The 22,741-nt window shown below is 37.5% G+C and overlaps 1 protein-coding gene across 1 annotated transcript in view; it reads right to left on the reverse strand.

Annotated features, from left to right (window-relative positions):
- Positions 1–22,741, reverse strand: part of BCKDHB (branched chain keto acid dehydrogenase E1 subunit beta) — a 116,686-nt gene that overhangs the window by 30,059 nt on the left and 63,886 nt on the right. The window contains exon 9 of the mRNA XM_082047859.1: positions 18,979–19,065. Coding sequence (XP_081903985.1) covers positions 18,979–19,065 — 87 coding nt within the window. The remainder of the gene's footprint in view (positions 1–18,978; positions 19,066–22,741) is intronic.

Consider the following 22,741-nt stretch of genomic DNA (forward strand, 5'->3'; position numbering starts at 1 on the left):
ATGCGATGCTGAAGACCATGCATCCCTTCAGTTACAAAGTCTATCAGGCTTCCAAAATAAATAATTTCCTTCTCTCAAAAACAATAAAATATTCATTGAGCTTATCTTTCCCAAGTACCTTGAAGTGTCACTGCTTGAACCTTAAAGATCAGTATGTCAGGAGAATGTTCAAGCAAAACCCAAATTGACTTGTTAGATGATAAGTGGGCATGACAGATCAGATAAGTAATTTAAGCAGTGAGAGATGTTAACACAGTATGTAGCAAAAGCATTCTGGTCTCACATGGTCACTGCAGCTTTTCATATTGACACAATAACCACTAGGGGATTTTTGCAGAAATGCTATCATTAGTTTTCCTTCCTTTCCACCATAATATTCTAAATTAATTAGGAAAATCAGTTGTGTAAGAATGGACTACCCTGCCAATGCATTCCATTCAGGCCACTGGGTACTTCCTAAACAAAACCCAGCATGATCTTTAAATAAAATCAGGTGCCTGAAACAGTGTTGATTTTTTTTTTTTTTTTTTTGCTTAGAGGGACTCTCTGGTACCAAAGATATAAGACAACTGATTTATTCCTCAAATCCAGTATGACTGCAGGAACAAGACATAGTAGGGACATTATCTGCACAGCTGAGCAAGAAAGAGGATCTACAGAGACGTGATTCTGCAGCTGTAAGCCAGTCATCCTAACCTCAAGTTCCCAGAAAGATGGAGCAAGTCATCCTTGATGCCATGTCCAAGAACACCAAGGATCACAACTTGTTTGGGAGTGTCCAACTTGAGTTTAACAAGGGCAAATCTTGCCTTCTAAGATGAAATGTCACGCTTAATGAACAAGGGGAAAGCAACAGATATTTTACCAGGACTTTGGCAATGCTATCAACAGCCCCCCCTAGTCTCCCTTTAGCCAAGCTGGTAAAACACAGGTTGCAAAAAATGAGCATGGGTGGAAAACAGGCTGGATCTATAAGGCTCAAAGGGTGGAGCAGCTATTCGGTGGCACCTCGGCAGCCACAGAAACAGACCAACGAGCACCTCACGAGGCACAAGTCCTGCAGCCTGGGCACCATGGCGAGCTGGGTGCAGCAGCTGGAAAGCAGCTCCGGGAAAAGCAGCCGGGAATCCTGCTGGGCAAGGAGCTGGAGGGCAGGCAGCAGCAGGAACGTCCAGCCAAGGCAGGGAATGGCACACGGGGCTGTGGTGGCACCTCCAAGATCAGCCCGGTTTTAAAGACTTTGCTTTCAATGCCTGTCTTTCGTGGTTTTGTAAATCGTATTCTGTACATGACTAGCATGTAATCCTTGTGGGTTAATACTACAACTGGTAGTAGTTTTCAGGTAATGATTTTTTCTTCCGCACTCATTTGCATTTCTTTCACATATTTAATCTTCTCATGGATTTTCATTTAAAAAGAAGAAAAAAAGGTAAGAAGATAAAATGGATATGCCAAAACCTGACACATCACATCCTTTTTTTTTTTTTTTCACTTTAAATGAACACTCTTGCACTAAAGAATTGTAACACATTACCCCTGTTCATACTATGTTACTTCAAAAGAATAAAAGCCAAAAATAATTGGCATCAGCAAAGATTTCAGATTTAAAAAGAGGGAGCACAATACATTCCTTGTGTTATTCCTCTGTACTGTACTGGGAACTCTGTAATATTCCATCATTACAAAATGTGCTTGTGAAAGAATATAAAAATAGGCAAACAAAATAAAGACCAAAACACTCAAGCTCAGAACACACAGTGCACAAAGTACATTCCCATTGTATTTACCCAGTCATTAGCTGTCTGTTTGCATTGTATATGGGGAAGTGCAAAGTAAACGAGAAAGCCTGCTTGCGTAGTCACTGACATCAGTACTGTAGGGTTATTAGACACTGGACAACCTTTAGCAAAAAGCATTTACGATTTGAAATCTTCTTAAAATAACAGATACGGATTTACTGTGAGAACCGGAGATAGTTCTAAGCCCTCGTTGCCCTGTTTTCACTAATTAACACACTGTTATGGTGGGCACAGCCCCAGGCATTGCATGACAGAGGTAGCAAATGTCGATGCCTTCTGCTAACATAACACCCTTGAATTTCAATATATGATAATTTAAAACCCATAAACACAGAGTACAAGATGATGTATTCCTCTGTTAATTAAGAGCCATTATCTGCCTCCCATGCCCATCTCCAAGGTACCCAAAATTGGAAAGAAAAGTGGCCATGGCTGTGAAAATATCCCCAAGATCTGTTAATGATCTAGAAAGCTGCAGCTCACATTGCCAAGTGCTAATGAGAAAGTGGGGAAAATAGCCCAGAAGAGCAGTAGCACAAACACATCCTTTTCAGCCATAAAGAAACTCTACAGGAATAATTTACTATGATCTTTAGCACTGAACACAGACATGACACTGCAGCAGAATGGCTACCCTAAACCTGTGCTTTTTGCAAGCATGATAACAAAACAGTAAGAAGGCAGCATGCTTGCACACATGTTCCAAAAATTAGTTTTTCCTATTATTTCTTATTATCCAAAAAATGTTTTGTCAAAATGCACAGGAAAAAACAATCACCTATATGAGAAGCTTAATGCAATAACTGGCATGATTTTCCATGATCAGTAGTATACTAGCAGTTCAGCGTCATTCATGTAACTTAATCCAGTAGAAATCCCGGGAAGAATGAAGCTTTCCCCCCAAAAGTGAGGAATCCTTAATTTACAGTTAAGGATAAAATAAGAGGAATTCTTCCATTTTGGAAGCACATCAAAACATTTCTTTCGATGTTTATTTTCCAACTTGAAAACTGCCAGTACAATCTGCAACCATATTTCTCAGCTCTTTTTCCTTCTGATTTGTGTAGGTTCCAGAAAGCACAAACATTGCCACTTCATTCAGAGGAGAAAAAAGGCTTGTTGCAATATGATTGCTTTTAATCATTTCAGCTGTAAAGCCAAAATTAATAGTAATTTGAAAACTCTTTATATCAGCCATCTTCCTCAACTGCTTCATGTTTTTAATATACTTACTGTTAATTAATTATGGCAAATTTAAAAGAGAACATAGATTAGAAAATTTTGCAACTGACTGGGGAAAGCAACGATGAATGTGTAAGATGCCTAAGTGGTGGGGCTGCCTGGAATACAGCCGGGAATTTGCCTTTATGCCTTTGCATAAACTGTCAGAAGGAATAAAGCTATTGCACAAAAAAAAGCTATTTCCAAGAAAATTCTTAAGGCTTCAGCATTTGAAGTGGTTGCAAACAGCATTTCTTAAAGAAAACCACGGGGTTTCCTTCTAGCCCTCAAGAGATATCAAGGTGGGAGGGAGAAGATACCACCTCTGGTTTTTATTCAAAATGATGCTGCTGTGCTTTATTCAAGTTAACACATTTGTAACCTTAATATCCAGTGTGACTCCAGTCAAGCCAATGGATTTCTATTAGAGGAGATTTTAGTTCTGACAGAGGAAGGGCTTGGGGCATTTTTTGTCCTGTTGTTTGTGGCTGTTCAGGTTGTACTTTCCCTCTCAGGGAGCAAATGCTTCTTATCATTCTCTATGGATACATTACACATGGATTTAATAAAGTTACAGCTATTGGAAGAGTCTTGGCTCCCTTTGCTTGTGATGAAGAGGAAAGTCAAGGAAAGGTATAATACACGTGCTTAACTCTATCACCACAATTGCATAGCTTGCCACCAGCAAAACAATCTGTACATCCAGAAACAATGGCCTTTTCTAATGTTATCCCATGTTTTTAGAGCTCTTGAGTCTTTCTTCCTGATCATTTCAAAGCAGCATTTGTGTTCATTCTCACTGCAATACTGGCTGTGATAGTAGTGTTGTCACATTCAGTCAAGAATAGAAGTAACCTATGCATTGGCCCTTCCATATCTCATAATTACCTTCAGCCTTGTTTTGAAACACTGCAATCACTGCCACTATTTATATGTCTCTCCATGCTATTTAACCTTCACTACCACAGAAGCAGGACCAGATTAAGATTCACACTACACAAGGTCTGATAATTAGCACTTGTACCTCTCATTTTCTAAAGTGCCAGAGAACTCATCACTTGGTGGGCGCTGGGCTCGTGACTGAAGCTGCCATGGTACCTGTTAGCTTGCAAATAGACATGTGGGATTGCAGACTTGCAACAAGTTTTTAATATTGCAAAGGGTTTTTCAAGTCAGATAAAGATTAATTACTTCCACAGGTGTATTTTTAGCAGAACTCCCAGCTACTGACTCCGAGTAGGACAGTATGCAGAACCACATCCCACAGTAAAACACTGGAACATACGCAACTAAACAGCCTTTTTTTTAATTTTCAGAAAATATCTTAAAATGTCAGTGAAGAGGGCTCATTTTTATAGTATAAAATATAGGCATAATTAATATTTTTCGGGGCTGATTAATGAAAAACTACCCACGTAATTATAAAATTGTGTAGCCTGTAAACTTCAATAACAAGTCAAAACTCCATTTTATTTAACACTGTAAAACTGTTTCATTTAAGATATTCTGCAATTTTATTTAACTACTGGGCTACAGTCAGATTAGTGAAGAGATTTTCTTTCGCGACACATTTGTATGCTTAGAAATACATTTTATTCTGATCATAGTGTCAGTTACAAGCAACTTTCAACAGCATATTTTTCTTCCTTAAGTCAAATAGCAGCATGTATTACCACAACTCAGACCAGAAGTTCACTTTTGCAATATGAAGTTGCTTGGCTGCAAGAGTTTCAACAGTTTTCATAGTATAACTCTACTATGCATCACTATAATTCTGTATTCCACTTAATACCCCATATTGGTTTTATTCCTGGAAATTACTGGCAGCTAATTTTATTATGCCATCTAGAGTGTATTTAGCTGTGGTGTTCAGAAGAAGCAATAATGAGTAATAGCCTCACCATGGGATCAGAGTGGAGCTTTAATTGTTTTTGCTTACTTTTCCTTAGACTGTACACATTAAATACAAAATATAGGATCAGGTTAACAGAAAAAGGATTATTTTACCAGAGCGGATATTCCACTGTCCAACAAATGTTCTGTGCATGGTAGAGATTATTACATCTGCATCTTTTAGCTAAATCAATTCCTGAAAAAGCAATATTTTTAACCACAGGAGGCAAAAACTATATACTCACATAATCACAGAAGTCAGACAACTTGCTGTAATTTAAGTCATTAAAAGGCACACAACCCTTACATGTGAAAACTCAATTTAGTAAGGAAAGATGCCTGAAACAGTCATAAATCTCAGCTATCCTTTTTCACAGGCCATCCCATCTACTAATAATGCTTGCTCTGGGGCAAATTCAGCCCACAGATGAGGAAACAAATCAGAGAGAAGGGAATGAAAAGTGATTTTTATTCCCAATGTTAACTTTATTCTTATTTCAAAAGGAATTCTCAATATATTAGCATAATAGATTTCTGTACGTATTAGCATAATACATGGGCAAGCCAAGTATCAGCCTCTGTCCCTGGGAAGCCAAATTAAATCATCTCATTTGGAAACCATGAAACACATCACTGTCAACCATGAAAGTGCTGCTGTCTCAGAAGAAATAAGATACTCCCAAAAGTACAATCCATATTAAGAGAATATTTTAAACAGAACAATTTCTTATTTTTAAAGCACTCTAAATTTAAAAGATGTTCTGAAGCCAGTAAATAAAAGGGCATACATGCACACAAAACCTAACTAGGTTTCAGTCACACAGTTATGAGTGCTAAGCTACTGCATAAAAACCTGATCTCTCTCAGAAAGTACCTTGCTGATTATTTCAGTTAGTTTAGAAAAGCTTCCTTATAGAGCTTTGAAATGCTGGCTCTGCCGAAGTTAACTAATGACTTGTTGATCTCTGTGGGTCAATTATCCTTGAGCAGAAAACTCTGACACAGACAGATTAATACCAGTTACTAATGTCACTGGCATGACGTTGTGATGGTTCTTTCCTTTTTCTTTCAGCATTTTCCTATGAAAAAGTATCACTGTGATTATGTCCTTTTAATCTTATTTCTTAAGATTATTATTTATGGAATATCAACTTTAAAAGTGAGAACCAGGAGATACTTAGATTATCTTTTTCATATACCTGATAATCATACTGCTTTTCATGAATAAATTCTAAGAGAAATAAACCAGCAGGAATATTTCCGTAAGCTTAAGGATAAATGTGAGTTTAAGTCAGTCTAGATATTTAGGTAACCAATTAGTCTAACTACATGTACCATATAAAGAAAAAAAATTGACCCCTTTGAAAAGAAAGCCATGCAGGAAAAGGACTGAAAAAAAGTAAAACTTCACAATCTCACAAATGACCTTTAAGATCAAAGGTTAAAAAAAAATAAAATTACTTTTTCTGATTCTTGACAACAGACTCACCAGAACTACGGCCTATTTTTCAGAGCGTTGTATGATGTCTGCATTGCCTTGCATAACTTCCAGCAAGGCAAGACACACTAAGAGCTAATTGCATTTTTGAAGGACTAATGGATAATGAGTATCTTACTTTCTGCATGTAATTCAAAACCAAGATTCCTCCTTAACCGCTGCTTTTACCTTTTGATGCAGCACAGCTGCAATTTTGATCTGAATCCTTGTGTTGAGGAAACTTGAGTGCTCTCAAAAAATGCTTAACATTTTGACTAACATAGCTTAAGATTTCTCTCCTAATAAACAATAAGCTCTCAATATTCATGTAATGTAAAATACAAAACTATGCAAGATTCTAATATTGCTGAAATCAACAAAACTAGAGAGAGGAAGACCATGACACATTTCCTTTCTAGAAGACTCAGTGACATTCACTTTTTTATAATATATCAATAATATTATTCATAACCCTGTAATATTAGAGTACTTTCTTGGCATTTTCTATGCTCAAAGCCACTGCACTTCTCAAAGATTTACCTATTGCAAGATAATTCATCATTGTGCAGTAAAACTAATGTTATTGGTTAAACAAAAGAAGGTATAAAAATGCAAAGCAGTGTAGTTTCTGCTGTAAAGAAGTTGAGCTTTCCAATTCTCCACATGTGCAATCAGTTAAGGAAAAAAATTAGTAGGTGACACCTAGAGCCAACCAGCCCTTCCATGCACTGAGTTGTAAAAGAAATGGAGTACTGGAAAAAACAAACAAACAAACAAACAAACAAACCACAAAAAAAAAAAAAAAACCCAAACAAACAAACAAACACACACACACACAACCAACAAAAAAAAACACCTTCAGAATGAAATCTTAATTTCACTGACTTCATCACCTGGGCCTGTGTTTTCACTCTGGATGACTTAGAGCCAAGCCCATAGCACCACAGACACATTAGGAGGGAGGGGATAGCAGTATCCAGACACTGGCTCTGGAATCTCAGCAGTTTGCATGTTCTATCACCTCCTTGCCTATGAGTTAGGTATTTTTTAATGCTGCCTTTAGTAGAGAGACATTTTATCTACATTGCTTCCAAGTCTGCAATACCCTAAATCTAGGAGAGCACTTTCTTCAAAACGTACTGGAGATATAGTACTTTTTCACCGAGTGAGAGGAGAGAGCGAAACACTTCTCACTTCCATCCAAGGGGATAGTTGCACTCCTCAGCCATCAAAGTTACTACACAGCTACTCATTTGTCCATGCTTAGTGCTTCAGCAAAACACAGCTGAGCGATCTGACCTCACTTGCCGTGGCACAGACAAAAGGCACTTCATTCAGTCATGACAGGGAGCAAAATATCATTTCCAAGCCAGTGTACCTTAGGAACAATTCCAGTTACACAGATCAATCTTTCCAGAATCAGAAACTTCCATATATAGATTAACAAAAGATGGTTTTGGCTCTTTGTAGAGAAACTCTTTCAGTTTTGAAGGCTGTTTTATCAAATGGCTGCTTCAGTGTTTGGCACCATGGCAGCAGACCTTCATTTCTGACTCACTCATGTCTAACATTAAATCCTCATCGATTTTTCCTCCTTGTGAGAAAACTGTCAGCAGAATGATTTGCGCCATGTGTGCCTATAACTTCGTTTCATGCTTATATGCTCACTGTTAGGCGTGGTAACAGTAACAAACATTTCCAGTGGGATGCAGACAGATGCCTGCACTGCTACTGCTCTTTCCATAAAGCTGCCTGTCAAAATCCCACTGTGACAGCAAACACAGCACAACTGTTGATACATGAAGCATTACAGGCACTGCCTATATACAGCATATGAATCATATCTACAACTAGAGTAACTCACGTTTATTCTCTTATGCTGGCGTTACAGTATGTAATAGACCTTTCTCTAGCAGTCTGAAGTGTCATGGCAGGTAAGGCCGTAGGAACAGAGGGACACACAGGGCTCTCTCCCAGTGTTGTTATTCTTCCCATGTAACTGACTGAAACTAGCTATTTACTTTTGCTCAGGAACTTATTCTGGGTTTACATCTGTTAGAATTTTTAATTGGTTTTAATCACTTTTGAAGCTCTTTAATTATAGCTTTTTAACTGCTAGATCCCTACATGATAGCAATGAACATGTACCCACATACATGCAAAAGGACCATTGGACAAAAAAAGACTATTCCAAAATCTCTTCTTCTGTGCCTGTCTAAACTATCACATTTTAGACAAAGCTCAGCACTGCCATGACTTATCCTACAATCATATGTCCAGATTTGAGACTTTAATCCAGGGTGACACTTGGGCACAGACAAGCTGTGTCTGTCCCCAAAAAGCAGGCAGATCCCTTTTCAAAGATGTGGCAGAAGCTGCTAGACTGGTGTTTTTTAGGCAGTAGAACTGCAGCTTCCATTTTCTCTTCTTATTAAAGCTCTAAACATGGCCAGTAGCAACAGTATCAAATTCATGGCACTCTGGAAAGGTGCGGAAGCACAGAAGAGTTCAGGAGGCTTTTTACATCCTCTCCTATGAATACATTCAGCATGGAACTGAAATGATTCAATCTTGTGTGCACAGAAAATGTCAATAACTACACACAGTTTTATATGCCTTTTACATATTAATTAATGTAAACTTAAAATAAAAAGCTATGTTCATTATCTATAATATTTTTAAAACTTCAGTGAGTCATTAACATACTTCTCTACTTTGTGCTATATTTTCCCTCTATTCTGCACGGATTTTTATATGCCACCAACTTCTCCAGTCATGCTACTCTGAACTACATCTGTTGCTCTAAATGGATGATCTCTCCAGATCATTTCTAATGGCCATATCAAAATATGAAAGGCCAAGAAAAAAACAGAACAACATGCTTTAATGAATCAACACTTTAGAATCCCAAACAAACCCACTAAAGTAAATTAAGTAAATAGAATAAGCTACTTAGTGTCTGCTCCAAAGAAGTAAACCTAACATAATGGGGCAACTAAAAATTTCCACATCATTCTTTATCTTGGCTTCCCAAGGTGCCTTAGTACATACTAAGTTATTCTACCTGTGGCAAATAAAGGATTCTAGCATCCCACTTAAGTGTTTTCAGAAATGATACTAAACCTTACGTAACTTCAACCACTCAAAATGATGTTGTAGCCCTAAAGCACTGAAAACTGGAAGAAAGGTCATTACTTCACTTCTACAGAGAACTCCTGGGCACACCATCATAAATTGCTGTTTAAAACTCCACTTACTTGGAGTTCTAAAGCAATTCGTAACTCAGTTGGAAGATAATGCCAAACAAAACAAAGCAAGTTAAACACAGTATTGTTAGGTTTTCAAGCAGAAGTTAAATATCGCTGAGTTAGTAATTACTTTGCAGAGTTGTCTTTTTCTAGAGTCCTGCTACAGATCATCTTTATCAGACCAGAGTCACAGTTTCAAATCACCATAAAGCCTATTAAAATGGGAGGAATTTTCTATATTAATTTGAATTAAGCAAAAAGTTGACTGTTTGAGATGATACAATACAAAGGCCTGCTCAGTAACAGCTTTAACATTTACCCAGAATTACCATAGGAATTGCTTTAGTTTTCATGTTCTCCTAAATCATCATTAGTGATGTTTACATACCAGTTAAAAATGCTGATGTTATTGAACTATAATATGGTATTTGAGATTAAAGTGGAAAAATATCACCACATTACAGACCAGAAAACATAGGATACACAATCCATGGAAGGTTTTTTGCCCTCCTCACTATTTGGAGTAAAACCTTCTCATTTCTATCAGAAATGGGCAATCAGAGATGCAATGTTAGAATCACAACATGGTTCTAATCAAAGCAGTTTGAACTATATTTTTTAAAACTGTACATTACACTAAGCATAAACACAAAGTATTTCCTCCACCAAAAGAGCAATTTCTAATAGCTAGAAAGATGAATATGCAAGCAGGGGAAGAGTGCATAGGGAAGACAAAATTTTAATTCTGCCTCAATGCTCATGTTTTTGGTGTTTTTCAGAATTAGTGTATGGAAGGCGAAACACATTGTTCAAAGTTATAAATCACAATGAATGAACACAGATGCATCAGCAGGACAATGATGCTGGAGTTCAGCCTCAGGCATATGAATATTCGCATGCCAAATTAAATATCCCAACATGGCAAAAATGTCCTCAGAAAATACACTGAAAGCATACTTAACACCATACACTTGACTGATTAAGGTGAATCCAACGCCAAACTTGTTCAGGAGCCAAAACTTTTGAATTCGCTGAACCACAATGACTCTCTGTGTATTCTGCCACTTTACCACTTTGTATTGTTCTGGTACAAACTCCTTGTGCCTCTTCAAGAATTTGCATAAGAAATGAAAAAGTACTGGGCTGCACACTTGTCTATCCCACCACTACAGGAAAACCAGTTCAAACAGGAGAAGACAAATGGGGTTCAATGCACCTGCAGAAATGCTGCTCCCTGCCTAACAGACAGCACAGCTTAAAAAGGACAGGAGAAGGCTATTTTGCTTCAGTACCAAAAGCATTTACTCATTATATTACTTGAAAATAAGCAACTCAATAGAAAGTATACAAGTTATGTGCCAAACTCTTTTCTCAGTTTAATGCTTTCCTAAGACGTGCCTGATCTATCCAAGTATGGCCTACCACCGATGTCTGTGTGAAGGGACAGGCCATCCCCAGTTGCCCGTGCCCTTGAGCTTTCCCTCCTCCATCCACAACGAGCTGTTTCCTGGCACGTGTCTGTCATCCCACCCGCCCTTTCTGTCTGTGTGTGTACAGCACACTCCCAGAAGGCAGCTGTCTATACTCACACACTGGGAACGGCCCCTCCAAACCTTACGGGTGGCCTTGTTCTCTCAGCTATTAAAGACTCCTAATGAGGCAGAACTTACTGTCCCTCTCCTTTCTGTGCCTATGGAAACTGCCAAGCTCCCGTCTCATTCCTGCCACTGCCTCTCTAGAGGAAAAAAAAAAAGAAACAGCTTTAGTTCCTGCCAGCAGTGAGGATTCTCCCATGGTACAGAGGAAAACCTTACTCCAACCCATAATTTTTAGATGGAACAGACCTAAAGCCAAGTAGGCAGGGTGCACTCTTGCTGTGGAGAAACCCATGTCCAAATCAGTGCCAGTGGGATTCAAGCTTGGGTTAATCATTTGCCATCAGAAGGACGTGGCTGGCAAAACATTGCCTGCAGAGCTGGCAGCTGGGCTGTCAGTTTGTGTTCTTTCTCATGCAGGGAATGAAATTGTCCCCAAAAGCAAGAGGAGTGAGGGTGCCTGGGCAACACTACGGCTGAGACAACTCTCAGCACACATGCCCACTACTGCATGAACCTTTTCATTAAGTGTTTCAAAGAAGCTGAGGAGACTTCAACAGATGAATAAGACATTTTGATTTTTGTTGTGTCTAGAGATGGGACTAATTGGACATGTAAACACTCTCTGTTTACAACTTCAGAGTGCATTTTGGGGCAGACTTAATAAAAATCCACCATGATCTTTGAGCACTTCATTTTCCAACTTCAATGTTATTTTAGGATTTGAGAGTTGTTTGCTTGTTTAAAGAAATGTATTTGGGAGTTTTACACAGTACAGACAGATTACTGTGTGTCCTGTTAACTATTTGGCTATATTCAATTCCTCAAACCATTTTTCTTTTCTCAGTACGGAATTTATTCCAACCTAGAGGAACACAATACTGCCTTGTAGCCTGAACTGATAACACATGCCACTATTATAATGATTCTTCCTTTTGCATTTTAGAGATTTTTTTCCTTTCTATGTCAGTTAAAAAAAAAGCATATATGAAGTCTCATGAGTAAATTGGACTTTAAGACATAATATCAAACAAAACCTCTTAGAAATCCATTCATCATGTGCTTCATTTCTTATTGTTATAAAACAAGACTTTCTTATTGGTCCTACGTATCGGAACATGAGACAAGACAAAAATTAAGATACTTCCACACAGTGAGTCAAACTGTATAATAAGAGACTTCAGTGTAACATCCAGAACAATTTTGGCCTCAGAAAGTTTGTGTGGAGAAAGTACAGGCACCACTCTGTAAGCAGGCATTGCTTGTTAGATTTTTGGTTCCTTTTTGGAAGTGATACGCGTTCAGAAAAATACCCCCTCTGCCAGACAAACCTAAGCACCAAATCCCTCCAGCTGAGCTCACAAGCTCCAGGTGCTGAGCAGGGAGGGCACTGGGGAATCGCACAAGCACTGAGGGCCTGAGGTCTAAACAGGGGCACTCAGTGGGGTACAAGGCATAAAGCTTGTTCTTCTGCTTACAAACAAAACAGAAAATCTCAAATGTTTATTCCTGTATCCAGGCTCTTTAGGAAGCTCTTCAAGATACAGAAAAACTCTTTATTTGATAATTAATATAAAAGAGTCACATTAAATTCATAAGTCAAATTTCTAAAATGGAAGATCATTTTTTTATCTTGATTTTACTGAACATTTCTGTATCACTGGTGAGCCTTACTTTTTGAACATTTTTTGTGGAATATATACTTCAGCTTTTATTGATAAATAAGACTGCTTTATTTCCTTCAAGAAATCTTGGGTTTGTAACATTTTGCCTATTCACTTTTATTTTCTACATTGCTTATCAAAATATGCTGATGGCATTCTAATACTATGTAAGACTTCAGTTCCTGTCCAATATGAGCCTTGGGACTATTTTACTTTAAATATCTATATTGCCAAAATAACAGAATGATTTTTTTTGCTGTTCAAGCTTATTTTTGTCATGGCAAATTCTTTCTATGGCAAAACCTGTGTTAGAATAAAATTGCTATGAAACTCTTACATCTTTGAAAGGCATTCCTAGACATACCCACTTTTTCCTGAAATGCTTCTTACAAAAATAGCTTATCTAATAGTTTCTCCTAATGTCACAAGCTAGCAGGAAACTACACCACTTACTGGAGATTAGGCCTTATTTTGCAGCAGCAGGAGGAAATCTAAGGCAATACCAGTCCAAACAGACAAAGATTATTATATCAAATTTTTAGACACATAGCTGAAGAATTGAGAATAGTAAAATCATGTAACTCAATCCTCAGAAACAGGTTATTTCATTGAATTTGCTGGCACCTATCCTGTGATTAATATTAATTTTTTGGAAGACTGAAACCCAAAAGCTATTTGTTTCCGTCTTACATGACATCTCTCTCAAAACTGTATAATTCAAAATGTTTTTAATGAACTATGACTGAGCATTCTTCAGATAGCCATATTTTCAGACATACCCAAGTTTCAGAAACTCTTTCCTAATACATTATGTACAAGCAAAGTATAAGTGTTTGTAATTGCATATTGAAAAGCCACATACTTTTAGAAGAAAGAAAAAAGTTTTATTTAAGTCCTCCTAAAACAGGATTTGAGAATTATTTTCAAATCTGATTTGTTGCTTAGACCATAATAAAATTCAAAAAACATTCAGTGTAAGTTTAGCTGTCTAATATTTTATAACCCAGTGTAAAAGACAAGTAATTTCAAAATAATATGAAGAGATTATGATAATGACTTTTTAAAGAAAAAAAATATTGCCTTTGAGTTAGTTCTAGGTGAGCCTTTCAATAATGACTCATTGCTGAAACCTAAACCTTTAGCATCTGCAGCACTCTTTCAAATTATGATGGTGGGTTACTGCAGGATTACAGCTTTATGTTTGGATTCCTTCCGCCCCTTACACTACCAGCTCAACAGAAATGCTCCACTCAGAAGGAACTCTTGTTTCTACAAGAGATCAATAAAGCCACACTCAAAGGTCATCACTGTAAAAGCAACCTAGAATAATCATCTCTTCATTTGCAAGAAAAAAGCAAGGCATCGCAACTTAAATTGAAACACTGATGACACAGTAGCAGCTACAAATAAAGAGATCTGATAAAACCACAGCAACCATGAAAGACCTCTAAAATCAAGGATTAGTTCTTCATGCAACTGAGTTCATTCTCCCTTGTAGAATCTATTGTTTCATAGTCCCCTACTGAGTCTTGCTGTTCTTTCTGAAATTGTGCTACACCATCATCTTCATTGTGTTGATACAACAAGAATGACAAGGACACAGTGGGATTGCAAGCTGCTGCTCTGGAAGGGAGCTTTCTACCACAGGGGCACTACTGAAAGAAAGCCATGGATTAAACATTGCTTTAATTAGAGAAACAACATGCATACAGGTTGGTCAACCTCACCTATAAGTAGCTCTAGAGCAGTAGACACTTAAAAGGTGAAATATTACAAGTTAATTAAAATAAAGTGATTACAAGGTTAACAAAAATGAACAGGCAGAATAAAATGACATGCCCTTGCATTACCCTGATATAAATTCCTCATCTTGTCAGTTGTAATATGCCTAAGGACTGCTAAACCACTGGAGCTGTACCAGCTGTACCAGTTCACCATCTGAGGTCCCCAGTCTCTCCAGTTGCTGGCACCTGCACGCACAAGCCCCCACTCACAGTCCCACTCCAGCTGCTGCTGCAGACGCCCCCTCCTCCTCACCCAGCAGGACACACATGCTGCAGATCCTTGCAGCAATGGGGCTTTGACACTTCAGTCAGTTCACTAGCTTGGACTGATCCTCTCCCTCCCCAGCTGTCCCACTCACTGCCAGACATACACCAACAGGTCTCTCCATTGACCCCAGGCCTTATGGTGTCTCCAGTGGCTGGCTTGGACATGCTGGTTCCTCCAGTAGCCAACTGCTCCAGCTGACTCACTCTCAGACACACACACACGCACATATATATTTATATATATATATTTTTATATATATATATATATATATATATATACACACTTCACAGAATGGTTGGGGTTGGAAGGGACCTCTGGACATCATCTAGTCCAACCCACCTGCTAAAGCAGGTTCAGCCAGAGCAACTCACACAGGATTGTGTCCAGGCATATTTTGAATGTCTCCAGAGAAGGAGGCTCCACAACCTCTCTGGGCAGCCTGTCCCAGTGCTCTGTCACCTTCAAAGTAAAGAAGTCTTTCCTCATATTCAGATGGAACCTCCTGTGCTTCAGTATGGCCCCATCCTCTTGACATTCACCCTTGAGATATTTATAAAAATTGATGAGATCCCCTCTCAGTCTTCTCCAGGCTGAGCAGACACAGCTCTCTCAGTCTCTCCTCATAAGAAAGGTGCTCTAGGCTCTTAATCACCTCCATAGCCCACCACTGGACTCCCTCTAGTAATTCCTTATCAGTCTTAAACTGGGGAGCCCAGAACTAGACCCAGTACTCCAGATGCGGCCTCACCAGGGCAGAGTAGAGGGGGAAGATAACCTCCCTCAACCTGCTGGTCACACTTATACATACACCTATACATGGCTCACTTAACCTACCCCCAGCTATTCCAGCTTGATGTTTGCTAGTGACAGACACCTGCTCCAGCTATCTCCTCTATATATTCTATATCTAAACCCCCTTGGTCCCAGACCTCTCCCCAACTTTGGTTCCTCTTCTAGACATCCCATAAATCTTGTATGACTCCAAAATTCTCCTCCCTGTATCCCATAGCAAGTCTTTAACTCTGGCAGGCAGCAACCCCCTTCAGTCTGCAGAGTGGTCCAGAGTGTTCCTGACTCCTGGTGCTGGGTATCCCCAAACTGGCCCATGGGGCTGAGGCTGAGGACAGCCCTGGGAGGAGCTGGGTTGGGGGCCCCATGTCCCAGACTGGGTTACTGGGTTTCCCCTGCCTGCTGCTGTGCCTCTGGGCTCCTTTGCACGAGTGTGCAGAGATGAGCCTTTTATCACACAACAACATAAGCTACTCCTGTTTACCTTTTTCCCCCTCTCATCCCTCTTTGAAAACATCATGTTCTTTCTTTTTTTGTTCTTTTTTTTCTCCCCTCAGGGACACAAATACTTGTGAATAATGTACTGACCATTTTCACACCCAATGCCTTATTATTTTGAAAGTGACATCTCGGTGGGCCCTTCTCCAAGGCTTCTCAAACTGTGCTCCAACTGTATGCCTTAAGAAGTTTAGTGCCCTCTCTGCTGAGCATGACAGTTTTGCAAGTTTTTATACAGAATATAACCAATATGAAGTATTAACTGTACCTGTACTGAATTTACCTGCCATCTGTTGCTCACTTCAGAATACCCATTAAGATCATATATGTAACATCAGTATAAAGGGCAAAGTTTAACTGCACCACTTTGTCCTGTTCTTAGTTTTATTGAGAAATCAGAGTAAATGACTACTTAATGTAATAACATTTTGCTTTACAATATTCTGTATTTGACACAGAACAAATCTTATTTAATATGCTCTCCAAACGCTGTTTTTAGTCTCGCAAATGCACAAAGAAAACTGTTCAATATAGTTTTCTCCTATAGTTCATGAGTGAAAGCCATTATTTCCAACCATACTATTTGCCTTGAAGTGTACCTCACCATGAAGTGTCTGTGACAGGTAACTTTTTAAATAACCTACGTACTTTTATTCACCTTGTTTCTCTGATGAGAGACCTCACAGCAAGGATGGAATAACAATATGGAAACTAACCATCTAATCCAACTGAACACACTTCATTGAAGTCTTATTACTTCCATGTGTAAGAAGAAACTAAAGCCAACTGCAATCCCCAATTTTTGGCATTCTCAGTATGCACTGTATCCAGCAAAAAATAAAAAAAATTCATTTTTATTTTTACTGAACAGTGATATCAGACATATGGACTTAACTTGATCATTTAGAGATCAAGTGTTTTAACTGGATAAAAAAAGCAAGGACTTTATTACGCCTAAAGCAATCCTGTTGTTTAAGAAGTTGTAATGCTCTGTAAATATTATTCTAATCTCTCTTGCAATCTCTTAGAAATAACTGGTATCAAAATTTTAGTACGCATGGTAAAAGGCAAAGAGTAATGGCAACACGGTTATAACATAGATTCAAGTCAGACAACTTATATGAAAGAAACTCCTCATGGATAATTTCAGTGCCAAAAAGTTACAGTCACATTTATTCTGAGGTAGCATGTGTGATAAATTAACTAATATTTCTCAATATACAAGTCCTAGTTTCTTAAAAAATATGAAAATAAAATTACGAGCTACTATCATGAAACAAATATTTGCTTTCAGTATTGACAGAAATAAATAGTTCTTTATTAAAGCATTTTAAACTCCATTTTTTAAATAATGATATATGTCAAGATGCAACTCTGATAAGAAAAACACAACCCCAGGATGGATGAGTCAGGTAAGGACCTTTCTTAGTGGAGGTCTGAGGAGATTCAAAACTCATTTTGTAGTTTTAGCAATATATTGAGCATCCCATGCTCTCCCAATAATATTTACTGATAAGCTTTTTTCTTCTTTACAACTCCCTTTTCTCACCAACAGACATGCTTTCCTTTGTTATGCCAGTAAATTCTGGGATTGCTGCATGGCTTAGAATAGTTTTCTCCTCAAGTGTTAACAATAACACAAGACACCAAAAGACAGGCTTCTTTTGGTTGAGTTTATTTCACATTTTTGTAAGAATTTAACAAAACTCATCACTCTCACTACTCACAGTTAGCCATACCTTCTAACTTTACTAGATCTATTTTAATCAAATAAGCTACCTATAAAAGAAGGGAGGTCAAGCACAAATTACTTAGAAGGAAGATAAATATTTGATTCTTAATCGAAACAAAATTTTGGTAGAAAAAATGAATGACTTTCACATAATTATATTAAAATTAATAAAATTACTCTTAAAGAGAAATTGTGTCAAACACCAATAAACATAGTTTTCTGACTCCTTATGCATACTTAGTTCAAAATTACATTCCCAGAACAATTAACTATTCTTTCCTACAAAAAGGCTAATTCCCAAGCTTTAACTACTGCTTGTACAGCTTATTTTTTGTGAAATTTAGAATCCCATTTCTCTCTAGTGCTATAGTTTAGCTACTCTAAGAACAGAATAATTGAAAAATAGTAATCAGATGATGATGGACACAATTAGTTTAGATGTTCCTATAAACCAGCATCACTGATGTGTGTAGGAAAGAAATTAAGGGGAAAATTTGTACAAAATTACAGATAAAAAACCATGTCAAACAGCTCAAAAGCACTTCCAAAAAAAGTTAAAGCCTAATGCTCCAGACAACTGACAGTGATGTGCAGCTCAGCCTTCCGAAGCTGTTCTGTGCTCACAAGCTCCACACACGTATGAGCTTCACCACAACTGTACACGAACCATTTTTGCAGACTGCTTTCCTAACGAGGTCTCTGAACACAACGTGTAACAGGACATTACCATGTGCTGGACCTTGGCCCTTTTCCTGTGTGTGATTTCAAAATTTCTAAAATGTATTTGTAAGAAGTTTGGGGGATAAAAATATGAGAAAGGTTAAAAAGTACATTAAAAATAGACTATACACAAAGATTTTCCCGCTGCATCTGACAGCACATTCTCCACGTTTTTCAGTGAAAGTTAAATTTTCTAGCTTAGCAAATATTAAAAAGAATATTAAATACTCAAGTTTTAATAGGTAAACATTCAGCCATGCAGAACACTTAAATACAAAGAACCTGTGTACCTGAACTGTGGAGCTGATTTCAGACGCAAATCCTCCTGTCAAAGGAGCCTCATGGCTAATCAGCAATCGCCCAGTCTTGGCCACTGACTGAAAAGGAAAAACAAACCCCAAAAACTTAATCAAATTACAGCTCTTATGATTTCTTACTTGTAGTACTTGAAGAAAATATGAAATACATGACATTAATATCAGTGTTAGAATGTAGCTTTTCCCCTCTTGAATTTTCACTGCAAGATAAATCATCCTAAAGTCTAAACTGAGAAGGTTTTCATATTTATCATAAAAGTAGTTACATCTTCTACTCCATTTTAAGAAATATCAAGACTAAAAATTGATTCAACTGAATATGAATTTACCCTATCAATGCAAACTGTAAAATTTCTGAAGGAGAATAAGGATTTTGACAAGTCAGTAAAAACTTGGATCCTGAAAATACTAAAAAAATACAGATGTAAAGAAATCCTTCACTGGTACATACCCCTGCACAACCAGATCCTAGGTAAAGTCATAGCTATTCAGAAAGTAAAATTGTTAAATAAAAAATTTTAGCAAGAGAACAATCATGTGGATTAATGCTGCTTATTTAAGTTTTACATGGCAATTACAAGCAACATTGTTCAATTTTCAGTCTCAATGTTTGTGCAATTTTCATGTGATGCACTTCATAAATAATTACACAGCACAATATACACAGAAGGTGATCCAAGCATTTTTTAATCAAAACACAAACTGTGTTCATTATGAAACATAACAATGAAAGCAAAATATTTTTAATCTGATGGGAGTATAAAGCTTCACCACACCCAAATATCTGGAAGTTTATTGCAACTACATGCTAAATTGCCGAGAATTGAACAATATCAGATACCTTTGGTCAGAAATATGGCAGCAAAGTCGCACTTTCCATAATACACGTGTTATCATTTCATAAGGTGCAAAAAAAGGTTCACAAACTTCTAGAGATGAACATCAAAAAAAATATATCAGACTAACGTATGTTAATCTTTCAAGAAGAGTTAGAATCTGATTTTTCAGGTAAGTACATAGTGTACTGCTGGTGTCATTAGTCATCAAGTCAAAAAGCCCAAGACAGTGCTGGCTATCAGGTCAGACTTTCTTAATGCCACAATCTTCAGTTTAATGCCTACACGAGCACATTCTCCAGTCACGTAGTTCTGTGTTGTCTACATAATATAATACATAAAGCCAATGCCTTAATTATACAGAATTCCTTCTGATTCAAGTACTTTTCTAATTCTTGTGCGTTTCTAGGAGTGCTTCAATCAACACCTCTAAGTAGCTCATCCACAGATGTATGGGCAAGTCACAGGCCTATAAAGAAGATGATCCATACACTGTACTATGAAGTGGTTTGACAAAATTCAGAACTAAACAAGACAGGAAAAGGCATTTCAACAGTTGGAAAGTGATCCACAGTTACGTAGGCCGATTTCTTTAATTTCTTTTGCCAGCACAGGAAACTCATATCTACAAAGCAGAGGCACTGACTGCACTGTAAATCTGTCCAATACATCAAAACAACAGTTCAACAAACAAAATGTACACTTGAGTTTTAAGTTGATATGATAAAACTGATACAATCAATTTGAAGCAGCTATGGTAAAACTGATACAATTAATCAGTTGTTAAAGGTTTTTTTTGAAAATCCTCTTTTTTGCTTTTTTTCCAAACAAAGATTCCTTTGCATATATTTGTTCTGAAAGTTCACACCTTGAAATATTGCAAACTAGCATTAAATTACAGATTGGGTTTCTCAGAATTTAGTACTATGAAACAGACACCGTTAAAATGCATATAAGAAGATCCACGTGGGATCAGACCAGTAATCCAGCATTCCAGTACCCTGTATCCACAGTGGAGAAAAATTGGTGTTTAGAAAACAGTAAGAATAGGGCCTTTAATGTGTTCCTTCATTATTTCTCAGCCTTCAACTGCTTTCACATCACAGGTTTCCTGAGTCTGATACGGTTTCTTGCCCTAAGCAACTGACAACTTTTCTTGCATGATCTGTTCTCAAATCTAATCCAAGTAAAAAAATAAAGAAAAAAAAAAATGCAGTGGTAGGAGGAATCTCATTTTGGAAACCTACTTCTCCTATATGAGAAATCCTTATTTTTACATATGATTCCCAAGGGCTTCAAGGATTCCTCACCTGTAGAAGCTTTTTAAGAGCCAGCAAGCAGCTGTGATCACCAAGCATTGCATACAAGCATCTCAGCCCTGCTAAAAAGCACTATATATCACCCCTGTTGGGAAACCAACCAAACTAGCATAGCTCTGGTGCTTTCAGTATGCTTCCCAGACTGTTCAGGGTCAGCATGGATACCTGCACCACATTGTCCCATGTAGAAATACCTTAAAAACTTTCCAAGTGGTTAAATCAGAATCAAAATTAGCAGGAATTATCACTATACTGCTCTGCAAATAGAGTCCTGGATGTTAAGGAAGGATGCAAGTATTCCAGTTCCTGAATATTACAGGCATCAATTTTACTTCACATTTAAGACGTGTTCCTAAGCTACAGTGAGTCTTCCAGAAAAACATGCAATCTTAATTATGTTATTTCCAGTGTTTGCAAATGCATCACAGCTCTTGGTAAGTTGTTCCAGTGTTTAACTGACTTCCCTGTAAAATTTTGCACCTTCTTTCCAAACTAATTTGGCGGACTTCAACTTCAAGCTGTTGGTTCTTATTTTACTTCTGTTTGCTATCCATTATCACATTTCTGCTGCCCACATGAACACGTTAGGACTGTGATCAAATGATTTCTTAACCACATTTTTGCTAAACTAAGCAGACTGAGCTCTAAATCTTTCACCAAACAAGACACTTCCAATTTCTTCATCATTCTTACAGCCCTACCCTGAATTATCTCCAGTTTTCAGTGTCCTTCTTGAAGTACTCCCATCTGGAACCAGCATTCCAGCCTTTTTCAGAACAACGCCAAATACGGCGATAATGTAACCAAGATAGTGCAGCTCTTGGATGTATGAAGCCTTTTGGCCAAAGCAAAACAATATGAGTCCAGTTTCAACTGATGACTGCTGTTCCTGTGTGTGTTTATCCTTTCAAGATACAAGATTTTATTTGGATATGCTGAAAAATATAGTGTGCCTGACTCAGATCAGTTAATGAACCTGTCTTGTCTTTATCAGTCACCAAGAGTCTATCTCACCCATTTTTCCACCTGTTTGTTACCTTTAACTTAAGTACTAAAGGTTTTAAATGTTTTCCATTGATGGAAATATTATAAAGCAGGTTAAAAAATCAGACTCTGCAGAACCTCAGTGACTTTACTATTTCCATTCACTAGCGTTTCCTTTACATGACATACAGTTAAAGTCAACACAGCACTAATCCCATACTTCTCAACTATATTAGTTTGGTTTGTGAGCAGCTAATTTGTTATATTTCTAAGTTATTTCTCCCTACTTGCTTCTTCCTTGCTATTTTTTTCATAGTTTTATAGATTATTCCTTCTAACTAATTTTAGACACAGTTTTGGTTTGTGGGATACTTCTGGTTGGTTGTTTGAGGTTGGTTTGTTTGGTTTTTTTTTGTGAAAAAATGCTTCATAAATAAATTATTGGTAGAAAGATACATTGGTTCATCAAACATATTGGCTCTCTGTATGCCCTCTTCATTTTAATTATTATATTGTTTTCTCTGTCTTAGAGATGACAGTACTATGCAGTAATAACAGCAGCCAATAGCAATTGATGTGATTTTCTTAACCAATTTT

This window comes from Streptopelia decaocto (assembly GCF_964273445.1).
Source record: "Streptopelia decaocto genome assembly, chromosome: 3".
Taxonomy (NCBI): Eukaryota; Metazoa; Chordata; class Aves; order Columbiformes; family Columbidae; genus Streptopelia; species Streptopelia decaocto.